Source organism: Carassius auratus, chromosome 40 (assembly GCF_003368295.1).
Source record: "Carassius auratus strain Wakin chromosome 40, ASM336829v1, whole genome shotgun sequence".
Classification (NCBI taxonomy): domain Eukaryota; kingdom Metazoa; phylum Chordata; class Actinopteri; order Cypriniformes; family Cyprinidae; genus Carassius; species Carassius auratus.
Window position 1 is genome coordinate 20,444,211 of NC_039282.1, and position 19,048 is coordinate 20,463,258.

General features: G+C 39.2%; 1 protein-coding gene across 2 annotated transcripts in view; it reads right to left on the reverse strand.

The window, feature by feature from the left end:
- LOC113058849 (mitogen-activated protein kinase kinase kinase kinase 5-like) overlaps window positions 1-15,512 on the reverse strand; it is an 18,555-nt gene extending 3,043 nt beyond the window's left edge. Inside the window, exons 1-27 of one of the 2 annotated variants that reach the window (XM_026227108.1) lie at window positions 15,289-15,512; window positions 11,147-11,204; window positions 10,986-11,076; window positions 10,602-10,666; window positions 9,058-9,113; window positions 8,931-8,978; window positions 8,812-8,854; window positions 8,642-8,714; window positions 7,955-8,086; window positions 7,026-7,088; window positions 6,866-6,947; window positions 6,661-6,777; window positions 6,038-6,119; window positions 5,889-5,947; window positions 5,754-5,806; window positions 5,637-5,681; window positions 5,411-5,419; window positions 5,273-5,318; window positions 2,509-2,671; window positions 2,277-2,377; window positions 1,977-2,018; window positions 1,202-1,280; window positions 1,051-1,127; window positions 915-975; window positions 728-830; window positions 370-428; window positions 138-241 (exon numbers count right to left, since the gene is read on the reverse strand). In XM_026227108.1, the coding sequence (XP_026082893.1) occupies window positions 138-241; window positions 370-428; window positions 728-830; window positions 915-975; window positions 1,051-1,127; window positions 1,202-1,280; window positions 1,977-2,018; window positions 2,277-2,377; window positions 2,509-2,671; window positions 5,273-5,318; window positions 5,411-5,419; window positions 5,637-5,681; window positions 5,754-5,806; window positions 5,889-5,947; window positions 6,038-6,119; window positions 6,661-6,777; window positions 6,866-6,947; window positions 7,026-7,088; window positions 7,955-8,086; window positions 8,642-8,714; window positions 8,812-8,854; window positions 8,931-8,978; window positions 9,058-9,113; window positions 10,602-10,666; window positions 10,986-11,076; window positions 11,147-11,204; window positions 15,289-15,384 (2,007 nt within the window). In that variant the 5' untranslated portion in view covers window positions 15,385-15,512. Of the gene's footprint in view, window positions 1-137; window positions 242-369; window positions 429-727; window positions 831-914; window positions 976-1,050; window positions 1,128-1,201; window positions 1,281-1,976; window positions 2,019-2,276; window positions 2,378-2,508; window positions 2,672-5,272; window positions 5,322-5,410; window positions 5,420-5,636; window positions 5,682-5,753; window positions 5,807-5,888; window positions 5,948-6,037; window positions 6,120-6,660; window positions 6,778-6,865; window positions 6,948-7,025; window positions 7,089-7,954; window positions 8,087-8,641; window positions 8,715-8,811; window positions 8,855-8,930; window positions 8,979-9,057; window positions 9,114-10,601; window positions 10,667-10,985; window positions 11,077-11,146; window positions 11,205-15,288 lie in introns of both variants that reach the window. The other variant, XM_026227107.1, reaches the window with a different exon arrangement.
- Between the last annotated feature and the right edge of the window lie 3,536 nt (window positions 15,513-19,048).

Sequence of the window (19,048 nt, forward strand, 5' to 3'; positions counted from 1 at the left end):
GTGAGACTGAAGTGAGAAACATATTTATAACAGAACAGATATGTGCTGACGTGTGTGTGTGTGTTGTGTGTGTGTGTGTGTGTGTGTGTGTGCGGTGGGCGAGTGATGTGAAAGGTCACACTGTCTGTGTTCCTCACCTTGATCAGCATGAACTTGTGCATGGGCTCGTACCACTGCAGCAGAACCACACTGGACTCCAGCGCACAGCACAGAAACACACAGCCGTTCTGAGCGTTATGAGCTGCACACACACACAACATCGTCGTTACAGCAACCAGTCGTTACGTTTAACCAGTGTGAATCATTCTGATAACCAGAAGCTTTCTGAAGCTGCTTAAAGTAGAAGTGATGAAGGATTTCTGGCCTCACCCACTGAACACGTCCTGCATCCCTTTGTGTCTGGAATCTTTGTGCTGACTGCGGACTTCCTGTTATGAGACGATGAGAGGAGCGAGATTAGACTCAATGTGTGTGTGTGTGTGAGAGAGAGAGAGAGAAAGTATGTGTGTGTGTTTGCTCTCTTTTGGTTAGCCTTAATTTGGGTCATTAAGTCACAACAAAGTTCCGTTAAGAGTGATGTATATTCTGTGTGTGTGTGTGTGTGGTTTCTCAGTTTTCTTGCAGGTGTGGTCAGAATCAAACACACATCGGTAAATGTGTTGCTGCAGAAAGTGTGTGTCATGCTCATAACTCAAATGCATACAATGTAACAGAAGGAGGCGGTTACCGTGGCAACAGCCTGTGTGTCGGCAGGGCAACGATGCGATGCTCTCTGCGCGTCTGTTCGTACAGCTCCTTCAGCGAGTGTGAGTGCAGCTGAGACGACTTCCCTGTTTCACAAAACTCTCATCAGCCCTTCATCACACACACACTTCCCATCATCATCTTCATCATCACACAGGTGTGCTCCTCACCTGAGACAGACATTAACACGCCGCCGATGGTGTACAGCCACACACACTTGCCCGGAAACAGCTGGGAAAGAGCAGAAGTAGATTAAAGGAGAGTGAATGTGCTGAGGAATGATCTGAAGGTGTGAGGGTCTCTCACCAGCTCCATGGTGGTCTCAGAACTGTTGAGGTTTAGTGTAAAGATCCCTTCATCCGCCCCGAAGATCAGGTGCTGATCTAAAGCCAACATGAGGAACGTTACTGATAGTGTATACTCTGAAAACTGACCGGCAGAAGAGGTCAGACTGTACCTTTAGTGGAGGGATGTTCCCATGAGATGGAGCAGCTGAGCTTCAGAGGACAGCCGTGAAACACCTTCCTGAAGACAATCTGTCAGAGAGAGAGAGACGTCAGCAAACACTGCTTCTTACTGCAGCATCACGGGATACAAGTCACCATCATGCAATATAATATAATATAATATAATATAATATAATATAATATAATATAATATAATATAATATAATATAATATAATATAATATAATATTTCACTTGTCATCTCCTCTCAAAATTAACTTTAACACAGTTTGTGCTTAGGCTTGGAGTTCAAACAAATCTTCTTTTATAATAAAGAATGCCACCATAATTAATTTTTAAGAAAATAATGAAAAATATTTTATAATTTATTTCAGTTAGTTTCAGTTAGGCAATAATTCGTATTTTTAATTTAATTGATTTTTTTTTTTCATTAATTAAATTAAATTTAACTTAAGCTAAAAAAATAAACTTAATAAAAAAAAAGCTAATAAAATTACAAAAATACAAAACAATTAAAAAAATGTAAATAAATCAAATAATATATAAAATCTTAATATTAAACAATAGTATTACTTACTTACAGTGTTTATAAAGTTTTGTTTTATTTCTTAAAAGTTTACATTATTTCTAATTCCAATAATTATATGCCACTTATACACATTTCTTATTTTATTTTTTCTCAACAATGCAATTTTGTTTCAGTGCAACTTATAATCAGACGCAACTTATTTCTAGAAAGTGTGAAGTAAGTGAGGTCAGAACGTACCGGCGGTTTCTTGACCACTGGACTGACGCACTCGACCGGATCCTGAACGAGAGAGAAACAACACTGTGACCTGACAGCAGAGACACAACTAACCTCACACAACACATCTGACTTCCTGTGAGAGCTCAGAGCATTAACCCACACTTCTTACACAGGTGTGAAGATTAAAACAATCGATAACCCATTTTGCACAGAATCTTCTTTGTGTTTTCATGAAAAGAAGAAGCTCTGGCTGTAATCTCCTGAAGATCTGGTGATCTGATCTGAGATGAAGCAGAACATGAGGACATCAGCACGCACCTGAGGAGCTTGTCTGCGTCTTCTGTCCTTCTTCGGTGGAAGTTCAGGAGGCTGAAGATCTGCTGGAGGTTCAGTGCGGAAGCTGGAGAACGCAGACGGATCTACACACACACACACACACACACACACGGGCTGTTATACAGGTGGATCAGGAGAGAACAGTGTGTGTGTGTGTGTGCATGTGTGTGCATGTGTGTGCATGTGTGTGTGTGTGTGTGTGTGTGATGATAACCTGAGTTGACGCTGCGCACAGATCGTGGTCGGGGCACGGGTCGAGGTCGTGTGTGTGTCCCGCTGGACGTCCTGAATAAAGGTGTAGAGATGCTGATGCCCAGAGCTTTACTGTGATCATCTTCTGCTGCCATACTCTCCTCTGAACTACTGCGCTGCTTCGGCTGAACACACACACACACACATTTTATATTGAAAACATTATACACCTGCACAGGGGCGGATCTAGAAAAATATTGATGGGGTGGCAACATATGGCAGACGTATATTTACTGAATTTAGTCACAGTTATCACAGTTTGATGATAAATATATGTGCACACTGCAAAAGGACACAGCTATCATTTACAAACTTAATCTCATGCAATCAATGTCTTGCATTTGAAACAGTTATAACAAACATTACAAACATATAAGGAATAAGTGACCATACCCCATAAGCACCACACACTCACTAATGCATACAGTATGCATCAACATGTCATTAAGAGCATTATAAAAGATTCAGTGTTATCAATATGACAATTTATTATAAGAAACACAAGATTTTAACAGCCATTTCCAGCTGGGGAGACTCAACTGATTTTCTACAGTTTAGTGTTAATCATCATCTAACTCAACCAGTCAAGAGCTACATTTAGCCTTAGATGTTATATGAATATGGTCCTGAAGCATAGCTTTTATTAGCTGACAATAATAATAAATACATAAACATTATAGGCACAAATAGTTTTATCAAATGAAATGGTGAAATCCTCTCATAGCGCGCTGACGTACACATGTGTAGCATACATCATGCATCAATATAGTGAAGAGCAGAAAACACCACGCGTGCTTCAGTGTGTGTGTGTGTGTGTGTGTGTGTGTGTGTAGTAGAGCACACATTCCCAGAGACGTGTATAAAAACACCTTAAGGATTCCCATAAGCAGGATTTATTGTTGTGCCCCCCTTCCTCAAAAAAAAAAAAAAACTAATATAGGGTTGAAAAAATAACTTTAATCAAATAAAAAACTAAATTAATAAATTGTATTATTTACAAATCACAATTGTAGCTCTCGACATTTACCTGCGGCTATAACTTTATTATGACTCTAATTTATTTTATAGTCTCCAACACTCAGAAATCATGCAAAAGGAAACTAAGCAGTTTTACTATGATAAAACCATGGTTTATTTTTGTAAGGGTTGTGATATGCACGTTTTTTGTTGAAGAAATTATAAAGCCTGTGTCATCTATAGCAAAATTGATGGCTTAAGTCTGTTTTTATAGCAACAACAACAACAAAAATATTACAGTATATTAACACTTTGTAAATTATTAGAGTTTGGGGATCGCAAATCATTTGAATCAGTTCGGGAGTTTGGAGCGGGATCGCGAATCATTTGAGTCAATTCGGGAGTTCAAAGCGGTTTCGAGAATCATTTGAGTCAGTATGGGGATGGCGAATCATTTGAATCAGTACGGGAGTTCGTAGCGGGTTCGTGAATCGAGTCAGTTATGGGGATGGCGAATCATTTGAATCAGTACGGGAGTTCGTAGCGGGATCGCGAATCATTTGAGTCAGTTCGGGAGTTCGTAGCGGGATCGCGAATCATTTGAATCAGTACGGGAGTTCGGAGCGGGTTCGTGAATCGAGTCAGTTATGGGGATGGCGAATCATTTGAATCAGTACGGGAGTTCGTAGCGGGATCGCGAATCATTTGAGTCAGTTATGGGGATGGCGAATCATTTGAATCAGTACGGGAGTTCGGAGCGGGTTCGTGAATCGAGTCAGTTATGGGGATGGCGAATCATTTGAATCAGTACGGGAGTTCGTAGCGGGATCGCGAATCATTTGAGTCAGTTCGGGAGTTCGTAGCGGGATCGCGAATCATTTGAATCAGTACGGGAGTTCGGAGCGGGTTCGTGAATCGAGTCAGTTATGGGGATGGCGAATCATTTGAATCAGTACGGGAGTTCGTAGCGGGATCGCGAATCATTTGAGTCAGTTATGGGGATGGCGAATCATTTGAATCAGTACGGGAGTTCTTAGCGGGATCGCGAATCGAGTCAGTTATGGAGATCGCGAATCATTTGAGTCAGTTTGGGAGTTCAAAGTGGGATCGCGAATCATTTGAGTCAGTTTGGGGATGGCGAATCATTTGAATCAGTACGGGAGTTCGTAGCGGGATCGCGAATCGAGTCAGTTATGGAGATCGCGAATCATTTGAGTCAGTTTGGGAGTTCAAAGTGGGATCGCGAATCATTTGAGTCAGTTTGGGGATCGCAAATCATTTGAATCAGTTTGGGAGTTCTTAGCGGGATCAAGAATCATGAAAGATTTGCGCTCTTAAATTTTCAAATTGGCCATAACCTTTAATTCGTTACTGCCAACTGGGGTAGCAGCAGGGGTGGCAAGGCTTTCTTTTAGGGTGGCATTTGCACCTACAAGTCATTTTGTATATTAGTGTGTGTGTGAGAGTGGGTGTGTGTGTGTGTGTGTGATACTGATTTACATTGATCTGCAGCCATTAGTCAATCGTTTCAGCCTTTTTTATGAATTTATTTTCATCACGAGGACCTAGGTTTATATATATTTCAGGTTTACTATGTTCTCACTCGCCAGAAAACTCAAACCACATCAGAAGCATGAACAAGAATCAACAGGTTTTTATGTGAAAATATAGTAAAAAAACGATTGTCACATTGCAGTAATATTTCCCTCTGGACATGTTTTATTGATCTTCAGGTTTAATCTGTGTACAGATGCAGCGGAGCGACTCACTTTGGGAGGAAGAGGAGGAGGAATGTCATCATTGAACTTCAGTGTGCTACTAAAGAGAGAAAAGCACACACTCCATCAGATCTTCATCATTCATCAAGACTTTCACCTGTACTGAAGACTACTGAAGATGTACTGTACCTCGCTGGTCTGTGGGAGAGAGCAAGAGGAACGATTAACCACAGATATCATCGATCAATGACATCATACCACAAGTTTGGTTAGTCTTCTTTTAAACGAGCCTTCTGTCTTTATTAATATCTTTCCTGTAGCTCAGACACTAGGTCATGGGTTCGATTCCCATGGAGAGCAAGAACTGATCAGATGCAAAAGCATAAATGTAAATCAGAAGAGGAGAAGAGCTTACATTTCCACGTCATCATAATCGTCATCCGTGTCCACGCTCTCGTCCCTGTAAGAGTTTATGATGAGAAACGGCTGTATGATGCACAGACGAGTGAATAAACGTGATGTCTGCTCTTACCTCCGTCTGGATGTGATGGGAGGACTCGTCCACTGCCCTCCTGACGTCCGTAACTACACCAATCACATCAACAACAACACATGTCAAGTGACCTAGCTCAGTTTTCTCTCAGAAGTTAACCACACAAACACTAACCGTTCCTTCTGGGGACTCTCGTTTACCAGCGACGGGTCTCTGTGTGTAGATCTGTTCCACTGAAACACAGACATCAGGTTTCAAACAATTAAATAATGAGTGAGTATCTGTCATTAACACACACACACACACACGAGAGAGAGTCTTACAGCTGATGTCTGAGTTCGTTCTCTCGGCCCGGTTGTGTCTGTTGATTGAGTGAATTCTTCTGAGTGAATTTGGGACAGTCACCTGAGAAAGAGAGAGAGAGAAGAGAGAGAGAGAGAGAGAGAGAGAGATGAGAGGTGACTTTATGAGTGAGTCATTGAATCGGTTATGAGTGAGTCATTGAATCATTCATTCAGCAGAGTCATTCATATCACTGATTCATTCAGGAACTAAACAATGGACTGTCTGTATGAGTGAGTCATTGAATCGGTTATGAGTGAGTCACTGAATCGGTTATGAGTGAGTCATTGAATCATTCATTCAGCAGAGTCATTCATATCACTGATTCATTCAGGAACTAAACAATGGACTGTCTTTATGAGTGAGTCATTGAATTGGTTATTAAACAGAGTCTTTTCAAAACACTGATTCATTCAGGAACTATACAAGGAACTGTCTTTATAAGTTCAAATTGATATCTCTGCCTTTTAACTGCTTCCTTATATAAACAAAAGCACGATTGCTGAGATCTGTATTGAAACTCTAGAGGAGACACTGGGGTCTATGAGAACTTAGTGAGAGATTGAGATTAATTGGTCTCTCAAGTGTGTATTTGCGTACTTACCTCCAAATCATCGTCATCCGTGTGTAAACATTCTTTGAGTTTCTCAGGGTGTCTGAGTTTGTCCAGTAGTTCGAGGGTTAACTCTTGTCTCAGAGACGGCTGTGTCACGAACGAATGCTGAAACAAGACGAGACACATGTTAAACACAGCTAAACACATACACACACATACTTATTAACACAACACACACGGCTGGCAAACGTACCGTCAGCATCTTATTAGCGCTGGGTCTCTTCTTTGGGTTTCTGACCAGCATGGACTTCACAAAGTTGTAGAATGTGCTGGACCTGGAGTAAGATCGACAGTCAGTGATCAGTTTGTGCTCAGACTCTGATGCTTTACTAAAGAACACCTCAGTCTCTCACCATTTGGATTTGTCCTTGAGTTTGGGAGGCTGATAGCCGCTCTTGGACATGAGGAACAAAACTCTGAGAAACCAGAAAACAAACAGAAGCACGAAGAGTGTGAGGTTTCACTTCAGACAAGTCTTATATTACAAGATTTACATGAGGCTTTATACAGTACAGATTGTTTCAAAGCAGCTTCGAATAGTTCAGACATAACTTAAAATGTGTTCACTCTCAGTTCATCTGAGATCAGGATGAGTGTTTCTTCATCAGGTTTGTAGAAATGTAGCACTGCATCAGTGTCTCATCATCAATGGATGTTCTGCAGTGAATGGGTGCCGTCAGAATGAGAGTCTGATAAAAACATCACAATAATCCACAGCACTCCAGTCCATCAGTGAACATCTGGAGAAGACAAAACCTGAAACACATCCAGCATTAAGATGATTTTAACTCAAACACATAGAGTCTATAATCCAGAATAACACTTCCTCCAGTGAGAAAGTGCATCTGTTGTTGTCTCTCACAGATTAGTTTAGATCTGTTTAAACGCTGCTTGATCTGTGCAGATTTCTCTCCTGATTCAGACCAGAACACTTTTTCACTGGAGGAAGTGTTATTCTGGATTATAGACTCTGTTTGAGTTAAAATCATCTTAATGCTGGATGTGTTTCAGGTTTTGTCTTCTCCAGATGTTCACTGATGGACTGGAGTGCTGTGGATTATTGTGATGTTTTATCAGACTCTCATTCTGACGGCACCCATTCACTGCAGAGCATCCATTGATGAGACACTGATGCAGTGCTGTATTTCTACAAACCTGATGAAGAAACACTCATCCTGATCTCAGATGAACTGAGAGTGAACACATTTTCAGATCATTCTCATGTTTGCACGAACTATTCCTTTAAATCAGTTTGAGGTTGATTGAGTTCAGTGGTGTGTACCTGAGAGGATGGACATCGAAGAGAGGCGGCTGTAGTTCTGCGAGCTCAATCGCTGTGATTCCCACTGACCAGATGTCACACAGCTCATTATATCCACCCTTAATCTCGACCGCGGCCACCTCTGGAGCCATCCTGAGGACAAACACACGCTCACGATGACCACAGCCACCAGATCGGTGTTCACAGGTCTGCATCAGTCCATCACGAAGCCAAATATGACAGCAAACTGAATTGTATGTATGCATTTGGCAGATTCTTTCACCCAAAGTGCCTTACATTGCATACAATTTTTTAGCTTTCCTGAACTCATGACTTTAGCTTTAACCCTAGTGTTAACCCAAACCCAACACTCTCCCAACGTTATGACATGTTCCTCCAGTAACTTCAAGAGTTATCTGGTCTCTAACAAGGTGCTCAAATGTTAGCACATAATTATTTATACATCATTCATGGAACGCTTTTACTTGGATGTTCGTCGAATGTTTTTTAAATGTTTCTACTTCTTTCAGAACGTTCCAATAATGTTTGCAAAACGACAAGAGAACAGAGAACATTTAGAGTTATTAATCAGAAATAACATTTTCATAACATAACGGGAACGTAAGAAGAACGTTCTGAGAATATCGTGTCAGCTACAGTCAGAAGTCTCTAAAATGATCCAGAAACTGATCAGGAGGTTGATCTCACCAGTACGGCGTCCCAATGAACGACATTCGACGGGCAAACGTGGCTGTGATTTGTGCCGAGATGCCAAAGTCAGCTGGAAACAGAGAGAAAGAGACGGAGGAGTGTCAGCCACACACACACACACACACACACACACACACACACAGATGGTTTTCAGTCTCTCTACGAACCCAGTTTCACTTCTCCGTGATCATTCAGAAGAATATTTGCACCCTGGAAAACACAAACTCTGAGTGAGCGACTGAAACAGCGCTGACGGAGACGACTGAAGTGTGTGAAGGGACTTTACCTTGATGTCCCGGTGGATCTTCTTCTGTCCGTGAAGATAATCGAGACCCTGACAGAGAGAGACACGTCTCTTAAAACAAGTGTGTGGTGTTGTAACTGTGTGTATGTGAACATGAAGAGTGTGTCACCTGCAGCATCTCTCGACAGACGTAAGCGATCTGCTGCTCGGACAGAGGACCGGTCACTAACACACAGACACAGATGATGATGATCAGACAGGTCAAGCTCTCCTCATGTGTCTCAGTCAACAGGGATCGGGAACGTAATCAGATTACTTTCCTCAAGGAACTAGTCAAGTGATGCTTTACTCTTAAAGTTTACAATCAAACATCAGAGTCAGTTTGTGTCTCTGTGTTCTCGTGTTTTGACTGACAGCTCCTGTCCTTCAGCCTGAAGAGCATTCATTTACTTTTGGTGACTTTACATTTGGCAAAAATATAACTTTAGTGTTTCTTGTGATTAAGAAACAAATAAACAAGACCATTCAAGGGGACACAAAGTAACACAAAAGCAATGTAACACAACCGGAGTCAGTTTCTCCAACACTGTTAGTGAAGAAGAAACTCTAAAACCACAGCCTTAAAACATACACACACACACACACACACACACACACACACATGCACTAGAACACACACACACACACACACACACACGCACTCGAACACACACACACGCACTCGAACACACACACACGCACTCGAACACACACACACACACACACACACTCGAACACACACACACACACACACACGAACACACACACACACACACACACACACACATGCACTAGAACACACACATACACACACACACACACACACGCACTCGAACACACACACACACTCGAACACACACACACACACACACACGAACACACACACACACACACACACACATGCACTAGAACACACACATACACACACACACACACACGCACTCGAACACACACACACACTCGAACACACACACACACACACACGCACTCAAACACACACTGGAAGACACAAAGACACACACACACACTCGAACACACACACACACACACACACACACACACACACGCACTCAAACACACACTGGAAGACACACAGGAACACACACACACTCGAACACACACACACACACTCGAACACACACACACACACATGCACTCAAACACACACTGGAAGACACACACACACACACACTCGAACACATGCACACACACACGCACTCAAACACACACACTCAAACACACACACTCGCACTCAAACAAACACACGCGCACTCAAACACGCACACACACACACACACACACAATATCAGAGACAGTGTGTTGAGCTAGAATCATGTGTGTTATTGAATTATTGATTATGATTCCAAATAGCAGATAAATACAAGCTTAGACAGAAAGGCTTCTGAGTTTTAAAAGAAACAGTGTAAAAATGTAATTTAAATAAATAAAAATATTAAAACTAATAAAAGTTAGATTAAGATACATAAAAATATACACAGTAGAATGAGAAAAATCGAATGAGATCAAAATAAATATTAGAATAGAATAATACACAGATTGTTTGGATGCTGATTGAATTCATGTAAATAAGAGAAGATTGATTATAATAAACTGATGTGACACACGACGCTCATGAATAACTCATCAGTGTGAGAGACGACAGGCTGTGTTTACCGTGGTAAATGTCCTGTAGAGATCCTCCACCGCAGTACTCCATACAGATCCACAGCTTATTCATCCTGCAGCACACACACACACACACACACACACACTCGTATTCACATGCATTCATCTGCTCTCTGTGAGTTTCTCAGGAGTCAGTGTTTTTCTAGATATGAGACTCATCTGAGTTTGATTCTGATGATTTTCCAGTTTATGAGACCGAACTGAAGAGTAATCTGAAGAAAGTGAACTACATGAGCAGCAGATCCCCCTCAGTGTTTCAGTCAAAGAGCGATTTGGGTTTGTGATTTCCCAGCATGCATCAGATATGATGAGGTTACTGCAGGTGCATTATAGTTTGGCTGACTGATTGTTTGTGTACTGGTGCTCTCTGACCTGATGTAGCTGCCGTGATAGGCCACGATGTTTCTGTGTGTGCAGCTCTTCACCATCACGATCTCTTGCTGGATGACAGAGAAATCATCCTCTGAAAGACAGACGGACGGTGAGCAGCGCTTCATCTACACACAGCTCAGTATGTCAGGCTCAGATCTTACCCGGCTCCATCTTGATGATTTTAATGGCTGCCAACTCTCCGTTCTGTTTACTGCGAGCCTGAAAACACACACAGACGTCCTCACCATGCTTTACTGAATCACACAATCCTCTCAGTCAAACTGGACACACTGACAGTTCACACTGACTCATGATTTCAGCTTTCTTGATGAGGTTAACCTCAAATTACACAAAAACTGACATTTAAAAGACAATTCCAGTCAAAGAGTGCACAAAATATATCTGTGAGATAGTACTATATATGATCTTATTTCATAAAACATGATATTTCTGAAGAAAATTGTTAGAAAATATATATATATAATTCTCTTCAAGGGACATGAAATGCACCCTAAATCATATACGTATCCATAATGCTTCTCTGTATAGTTATTTTACATATTGTAGACCTTGTATATTGCACTTCTCGTTGCCTTGTACCTTACATGTGCAGTGACAATAAAGTTGATCTAATCTAATCTAATACAAAAAATATACACAAAATTTCCAGGAACAAAAGGTGTGAGAAACACTAAAACGTCTTGTCCTCGTCACCAAAATAAACTCCACAGTCCACAGCTTCTGCATTTTCACACCAAACACGAGCAGAGGAGCGTAGTGAACGCTTGTAAACACACGCCTGACTCGAAGAGTGGAAAGATGATCAGAGATGCGCTCCTGACACACACACACACACACACACACGAATCCTTCATCATTCAGTGAAGCTGCTTCACATGTGATTCCTTCCAAGCATCAGACGTCGCTCTGAACACGCTCTCGTCTTCTCTGAGGTCTGAGAGTGTTTCTGGATGTGGTTTGAAGATGTATTTGTGCTGTTCGACTGCAGACAGACAGACTGAGGTGCGCAGGACAAATGCAGGAGTCTGTTCAGATTCTGCTGCTGATAAACCGTTCACAGATAACTATCATCAGCTCTCACTTCTGCATTTCTCCTCTGAGAACAACACCTGGCACAAGAACACACTCCTGACACACAGCTGTCTTTATATTGTGTGTGTGTGTGTGTCAACAAATGACCTTTAGAGTGTGTATTCATATAGTGTGTGTCCCAGTGTGGGCGGGTCAGAAGCCTGTACGGGGGGCGGGGCTGTGGAAGAGCTCCGCCCCTTCCTGTCCTCACAGAAACACTGATCTCACACGTTATCGCATGCGTGTGTGTTCAGACTGAAAGATAACAGATGAATGTGGAGGTTTCTGCTCTAGAACGAGCTCGTCCGGTTCTCTGAAGCCATGTGAACGCCGTTAAACTTCTGTGGGTCACTAACAAATCTGCAGATTTCATCAGTCCTGATGTAAAGAGTGACGCTTTTGAAAACACATTCACAGACTCACATTCTTGACCAGCTTGAGATTAAACGTTGTTAGGTATAGAATGTAAAATATGTCAAGCATTCAATGTACACACTTTAGAGGAGACAGATGTTTTAAAGATGAACTAGACACAATAGGAGCGTTGTTATCTGATGAGTAAATGATAGTAGTTAAAATGCTGTTTAACAGAACACATTAAGAATGAATAAGTCACGTGTAGGATCATTGGATCAGGCTGAATCTAATGTACTTGAACATGTTGCTTTACACACAGTGAAAGTGAGTAAGTTGTGCTTGAGCTCCAGTAGTGTCACAGAATCATCAGAGCAGTCGTTCATATCACTACTGCACTCTATTTTAGGAATTATTCTGTCACATTTCAGTTGTCAGCGAACTACTATTTTAAGTCAAATTTTTCCCCTCCAGAACTGTTTTACCAGGTTCACCTTTAGTAATCTCAAACATCGTGTTGAAGCGTGTGAAAGCTCATATAACATCATCAGACGTGAGTGTGAGGCATATCAGACTTTAATAATCCATCTAGCACAGGCCAAAAATACAATTAAAAAGATTTTAAAAATGGATTTCAAAATATACAAAAATATTTTGGCTCAAATATATTTTATATTTTGTGTAAATATTTTTTCTACCAATGTGTTTTTTTTTGCCATTTTTTGTGCATTAAAAAAAATATATATATATATATATTTTTTTTCCTCCATAGGAAACTATATTCACATGTCTCAGTTAATTAAAAAAATCTGTATTTGTTGTCTATAATATGTGTGAACACGTTTATAAAATTTTATCAAACACCTAATAATAAATATGTTTTTGATCTCCTGTAGCCTTTTCCCTGAAATACATTTTAAAATATATTTTGGTTTTGAAAGTTGAATCTAAATAATTAAAAAAATGTAATTTCATAAATATATTTAATTTAACTTAACTGTTTACGATGTGTATTTTGGGTATAAAAGTTAACTCGGCCTGTATGTAAAAGATCAGCGTGAACATTCTGCTATACGTCTTCTTTGTGCTGGAGAGGGTTTTTGAGGTAGTCATCTTGTATTGTGCTTTAGTTGGTCAGTCAGAGAGACTGATGCTGATGCGCATGTCTGCGGCTCTGAGAGGAAGACAAGCCTCATTTGCATACTGCAGACTCTCCACTGCCAAACACATGAAGGTGAAGCATGAGACACACTCATGTTCAGTCTCTACAACGCCACAGACGCTGCAGGTAGAGTTGGTCTTCATCTCGGTCCATGTGTTCTCACACTGAAGAGTTTTATCAGCTCTACAGGTGAAACATTGACACACACAAGTGTTGAGAGGAAAGAGGAAGCAGCAGTACGCTGCATTCACAACCACACACTCCTCTACACACTCCGAGCTTTACAGTAAATCAGCCTGAACCTGATGGAGAGTGAGCTCCGTCACCTCTGATTCTGAGAAGGACTCTGAGCTGGATCAGTGAGACACCGCAGCTCTCTAATGATTCGTCAGCGACCTCAGATCTGAACCGTTCAGTCTCGATGTGAGCTCACAGGCCCGAGACATTACACCGGATGTGCCGCTTTGACCCGTGAACACACACACTTATCTGTCTTGATGGGAACACAGCATAAGCTTTTGAAAAACTGTGTCAGATTTTTTTTATACATAGTTATAAATACTATAACTATTGCCCACACACTAACCTCTTACAAAAACACTTCAGTTACTTTATTTTAGACTCATTTTACAAATGAGGACATCCTAAAAAGGAGTTTTTTGGATGTTTTGTCAGATTTAACGTACTTCGGAGAACAAATTTGTCCCCAGAATATGTTTAGCTAGAAACACACACATTTACACACCTCTCTTAAAACTGTTTTTATCAAGTGATAAATGCTACAGCCCAACCTTCAATGTATTAATGTGACAAATGCAATGAAAGAAACTTGTTTAGACATTTTTCCCTAATGTATATATATATATATATATATGTATGTATGAATGTATGCAAAAATGATGTCCCTTTTCTGTATTATTGTCTTGTTTTCTATAGTTCAAATATCTAAATATCAAAATGTATTTACCCAAGATACAGATTGACAACATTTAAGTCTTGTTTTCTTTAAAATTAAATACAATTGTACTTAAGTACAAAAAAGTTTCACTCACTCAAGTTAGGCCATTTTCTTGTTCTTGTTTTAAGCAAAAACTTTTGATTTCGAAGTAAATGTATCATGATTTAAGAATTTGTATATATTTGTACTTGGAAATAAGACATGAATACTAAACAATCAAATCATTTTTTTGTAGTCTACGAACACATCAATTTAAATAACTCTCTAAATGGGGACTTCGGTTCTTTTATATACTGGTTTAACGTCCCCGAAAGGAGGGTTTCAAAAAGTTTTGTCTGGTTTTGCTCACTTCTGGGTACATATTTGTTCCCACAATATGGTTAAGCACACACACACACACACACACACACACACACACCTCTGAGTCAGTGTGAAAAGAGATGCACACATTTATAGGCAGAGGATCAGTACAGCCTTCAAAATGAAAGACAGGCAGACAGGAAACAAACGAAATGTGTATGATTAACAGGTTGAGTGTTTCTGTTCCATTTGTGGTTCATATCACACGAAAGAGTGGAATTACCAGAAACAGCACAAAACTATTTAAATACAGCAGTTGAACTGAGATGCATAACTTTTGCTCTAAACACCAACAAACACATCAGCAAAGACCTGAAACACACACACACACACAAACCCCTGTCTTTAAAAGCTGTGAATCAGTCTGAGAAAGGTACCTTATAAACTTCTCCATACGTTCCTCCACCGACCCGCAGCAGAATCTCAAAGTCATCCTGAGGGTTTCGTGTGGAGATCTCCAGGACGTCCATCATTAGATAAACACACACAGTGGCGCACAGATCATGTGTGTGTGTTTGTGTGCATGTGTGTGTGTGTTCACTGCTGCAGGAAAACTGACACACACTCCGTCACACTCTAGAATGCACAACCTCTTCCTCTAACATACCTCATTTACATCTCGCTTTATTTCCTGTTTAGGGTGTGTGTGTGTGAGAGAGAGAGAGAGAGAGAGAGAGAGAGAGTCTGAGAACATTAAACCCAAGTGTGAAAGTATCTCAGTTTAGACTGTTGTGTGTTGGTTGAGAATCCAACAACATAGAGAGAGAAAAAAGAATGAAACTGAGGAGACAGACAGGTGTGTGTGTGTGTGTTGAGCACGCTCAGGGCTGCAGTGCATCAGTGTGTGTCGTCTGTGCAGCCTGACTGTACTTCCTGTACAATAATGCAGCAGAACACAGAAACTCCTGACGCTCATGAAAATGAAGATCTTTGAACTCCTGAAACTCTCTCGTCTGCTGCAGGAGGGAACCAAGCTTCAGCTGCTTCACTGGAGCTTCTGGACTCTGCCAGTAACCTTGTGTCCACCTCTGTGATATCTGTGGGAATCCTCTTACAGCAACAGTTTGATCAGATATTAAAGATGTGCAGCTGCATCTGATTGTGAAGATCAGAAAGAGCAGAACAGAGATGACCAGCAGGAGGCAGTGCAGGATACGAACACACTGTTTGCATAGTGTTTATTATTATTTCTTGCAAGAAAATACTATTGCAGTCTTTCAGTATTTCATGTTTAATTCAATGTGTGACTTGCTGTTTCTTTGTAATAATTTGTAACATTTTCTTCTGCTTCCTTTTTTTATTTTCTTTTTTTTATTGATTGGTCATTTTTTAGGTTTTGGATGAAGTCCTGTTTGAGACTAGTGTAGAGACAAAATACCAAAAAACATTTAAGTATTTGTTTTATTGCACTTTATATATTTGCATCTGTAGATTTAATTTGCAATATTTGTCTTTAAGAGTTTGTTTCTCCACTTCAGCAGCACTTACATACACCAAAACGTAGAGTTTTATTCCTATTTATATGAGGAGTTTGTTCATATGTCATTCACACTTATAAATGTGACTTATACAACATTTTATTCTTAAAAACGATGTAAAAACAAAAACAAAACAAACAAAATAAATAAATAAATAACATTAAAACTCCCACAGAGATACCAGGAGGAAAGAAATCAGTAGCCATGAAAGAAGTTTTGATTTTTTTAATAATTAACAAATACATATCAGCGAATTTGAAAAACAAGCAAAAACTATTAATGTCGCAGACTTGCTGTCTCAACTCAAATTGCATAACTGAATTGTACATTAGACGTCATTCTCGGCTGAGAATCAAGCAGAACCCCACTGAGATGCACAAATTCTGCTCCATGTTTAGATCCAGTGGATTTCTCAGTTCATTTAAGTCACAGGTTGTTTGGAGTTCAGAGAAGCGTAAAGCGGGTTACAGTGGACAGATAAAGTCTCAGATTTATTCTGACAGTGATGTGTCTATTATAAACCATCACGTCTCTACTTGAGCTCCAGGTTCAGTAGTGTTCTGATTCGATGCACTGACAGAGAGCCAGGTGTACATATAAAATACATTTACTGATCAATATATAATCAGTAAACACATCAAATATAAACTTTCATATTAAATTTTTAACTTAAAAAAAAGTCTTAACTTCATCTGTTTGCATGTCTAAAATTTCATTTACAATATATATCTTTACACAGATATATATCTCCACTTCAGCAACACTTACACAAACCAAAACTTAGAGATTTATTCATATCTATATACTGAAGGTTTTTACTGAAGGGTTTGTTCATATATCATTCACACTGATTTATACAACATTTTATTCCTAAAAACATGCCGAAAATGCTAATTTTTAAAGACTTTGGGTTTGTTTCTCCACTTCAGCAGCACTTACATGCACCAAAATATAGGATTATATTCATATCTATATTATGGAGGTTTTTACTGAAGGGTTTGTTCATATATCATTCAAACTCATTTATACAACATTTTATTCATAAAAACATGCTGAAAATGCTAATTTTTAAACGATGTGAGTTTATTTCTCCACTTTAGCAGCACTCACATGCACCAAAATTTAGGATTATATTCATATCTATATTCTGGAGGTTTTTACTGAAGGGTTTGTTCATATATCATTCATACTGATTTATACAACATTTTATTCCTAAAAACATGCCGAAAATGCTAATTTTTAAAGACTTTGGGTTTGTTTCTCCACTTCAGCAGCGCTTACATGCACCAAAATTTAGGATTATATTCATATCTATATTATGGAGGTTTTTACTGAAGGGTTTGTTCATATATCATTCATACTGATTTATACAACATTTTATTCCTAAAAACATGCCGAAAATGCTAATTTTTAAAGACTTTGGGTTTGTTTCTCCACTTCAGCAGCGCTTACATGCACCAAAATTTAGGATTATATTCATATCTATATTATGGAGGTTTTTACTGAAGGGTTTGTTCATATATCATTCATACTGATTTATACAACATTTTATTCCTAAAAACAAGCCAAAAATGATCATTTTTAAAGGCTTTGAGTTTGGTTCTCCACTTTAGCAGCACTTACATGCACCAAAATGTAGGATTATATTCATATCTATATTCTGGAGGTTTTTACTGAAGGATTTGTTCATATTTCATTCATACTGATTTACAGAACCTTTTATTCCAAAAAACATTGTGAACATGGTACTTGTTTTCTTTCTGTTGACAGTATTTACTGATTTAAGGAGTGATAAAAAGATAAATAAAAAATAGCTTTTGTGAAAAGAAAAAAAAATATATATATATATATATATAATATATATAAGCTGTAATATGTATAGAAAATCAAGCAATATTTTTTCACCTGCCCTTATCCGGTGTTCATATTCATATTTAAGAAAATGTATGCATAAGTACTTGAAAACAATATAGTCTTGTTTGTACACATAAAATCTCAGAAAACTTGTAATAATAAAATATGTGCAGTTCTTAATATCATAAATCAACTGGGGAAGAATGATGATGTGTATTATTAAATTTTTTACCCTGTTTAACTGGAGTGTCTTGCCTTGAAGGGGAGAGTTGTACTGTTTTATGAGATGTATGTGATGTATAATTGGAGAAATACCCTGAAAATATCCTTGAATAAAACACTAGAAGCACCTGGGAGCATTGAAGAAGAAACATCTAGAATCCAGTGTGAGGAACCCTGAAACACAAAGGAACAGCACATCAAACATGCCATGATGGTCTAAAGAAGACATATAACAGCTTCAGAAATATCTCTTTACTTCAGGCACACTTACATACCAAATCATGTGTCACTAATTGTGAGTAAAAACACTTTATAATAACACTAAAAACTGGTGTAGAAACATTTTTTTTTTAATTCATTCAGAAATTGCAAGTAAATTTCAGAAAGAAACGACAAGCAAAGCATTAAATTCAAACCCATTTCAAAGTAGAAAGACAGAAATAGCATTTTCTTGTCAAATGTAAATTCAGTAATCTTGGTTTACAGTAGTTTTACAGTGCAGAACATTTAACAGACAGAAGTTTTGTTTAGTGTTGCTAGTTAACGTGATTCTCTGAACTGGAGCAGAACTGACTTCATACAT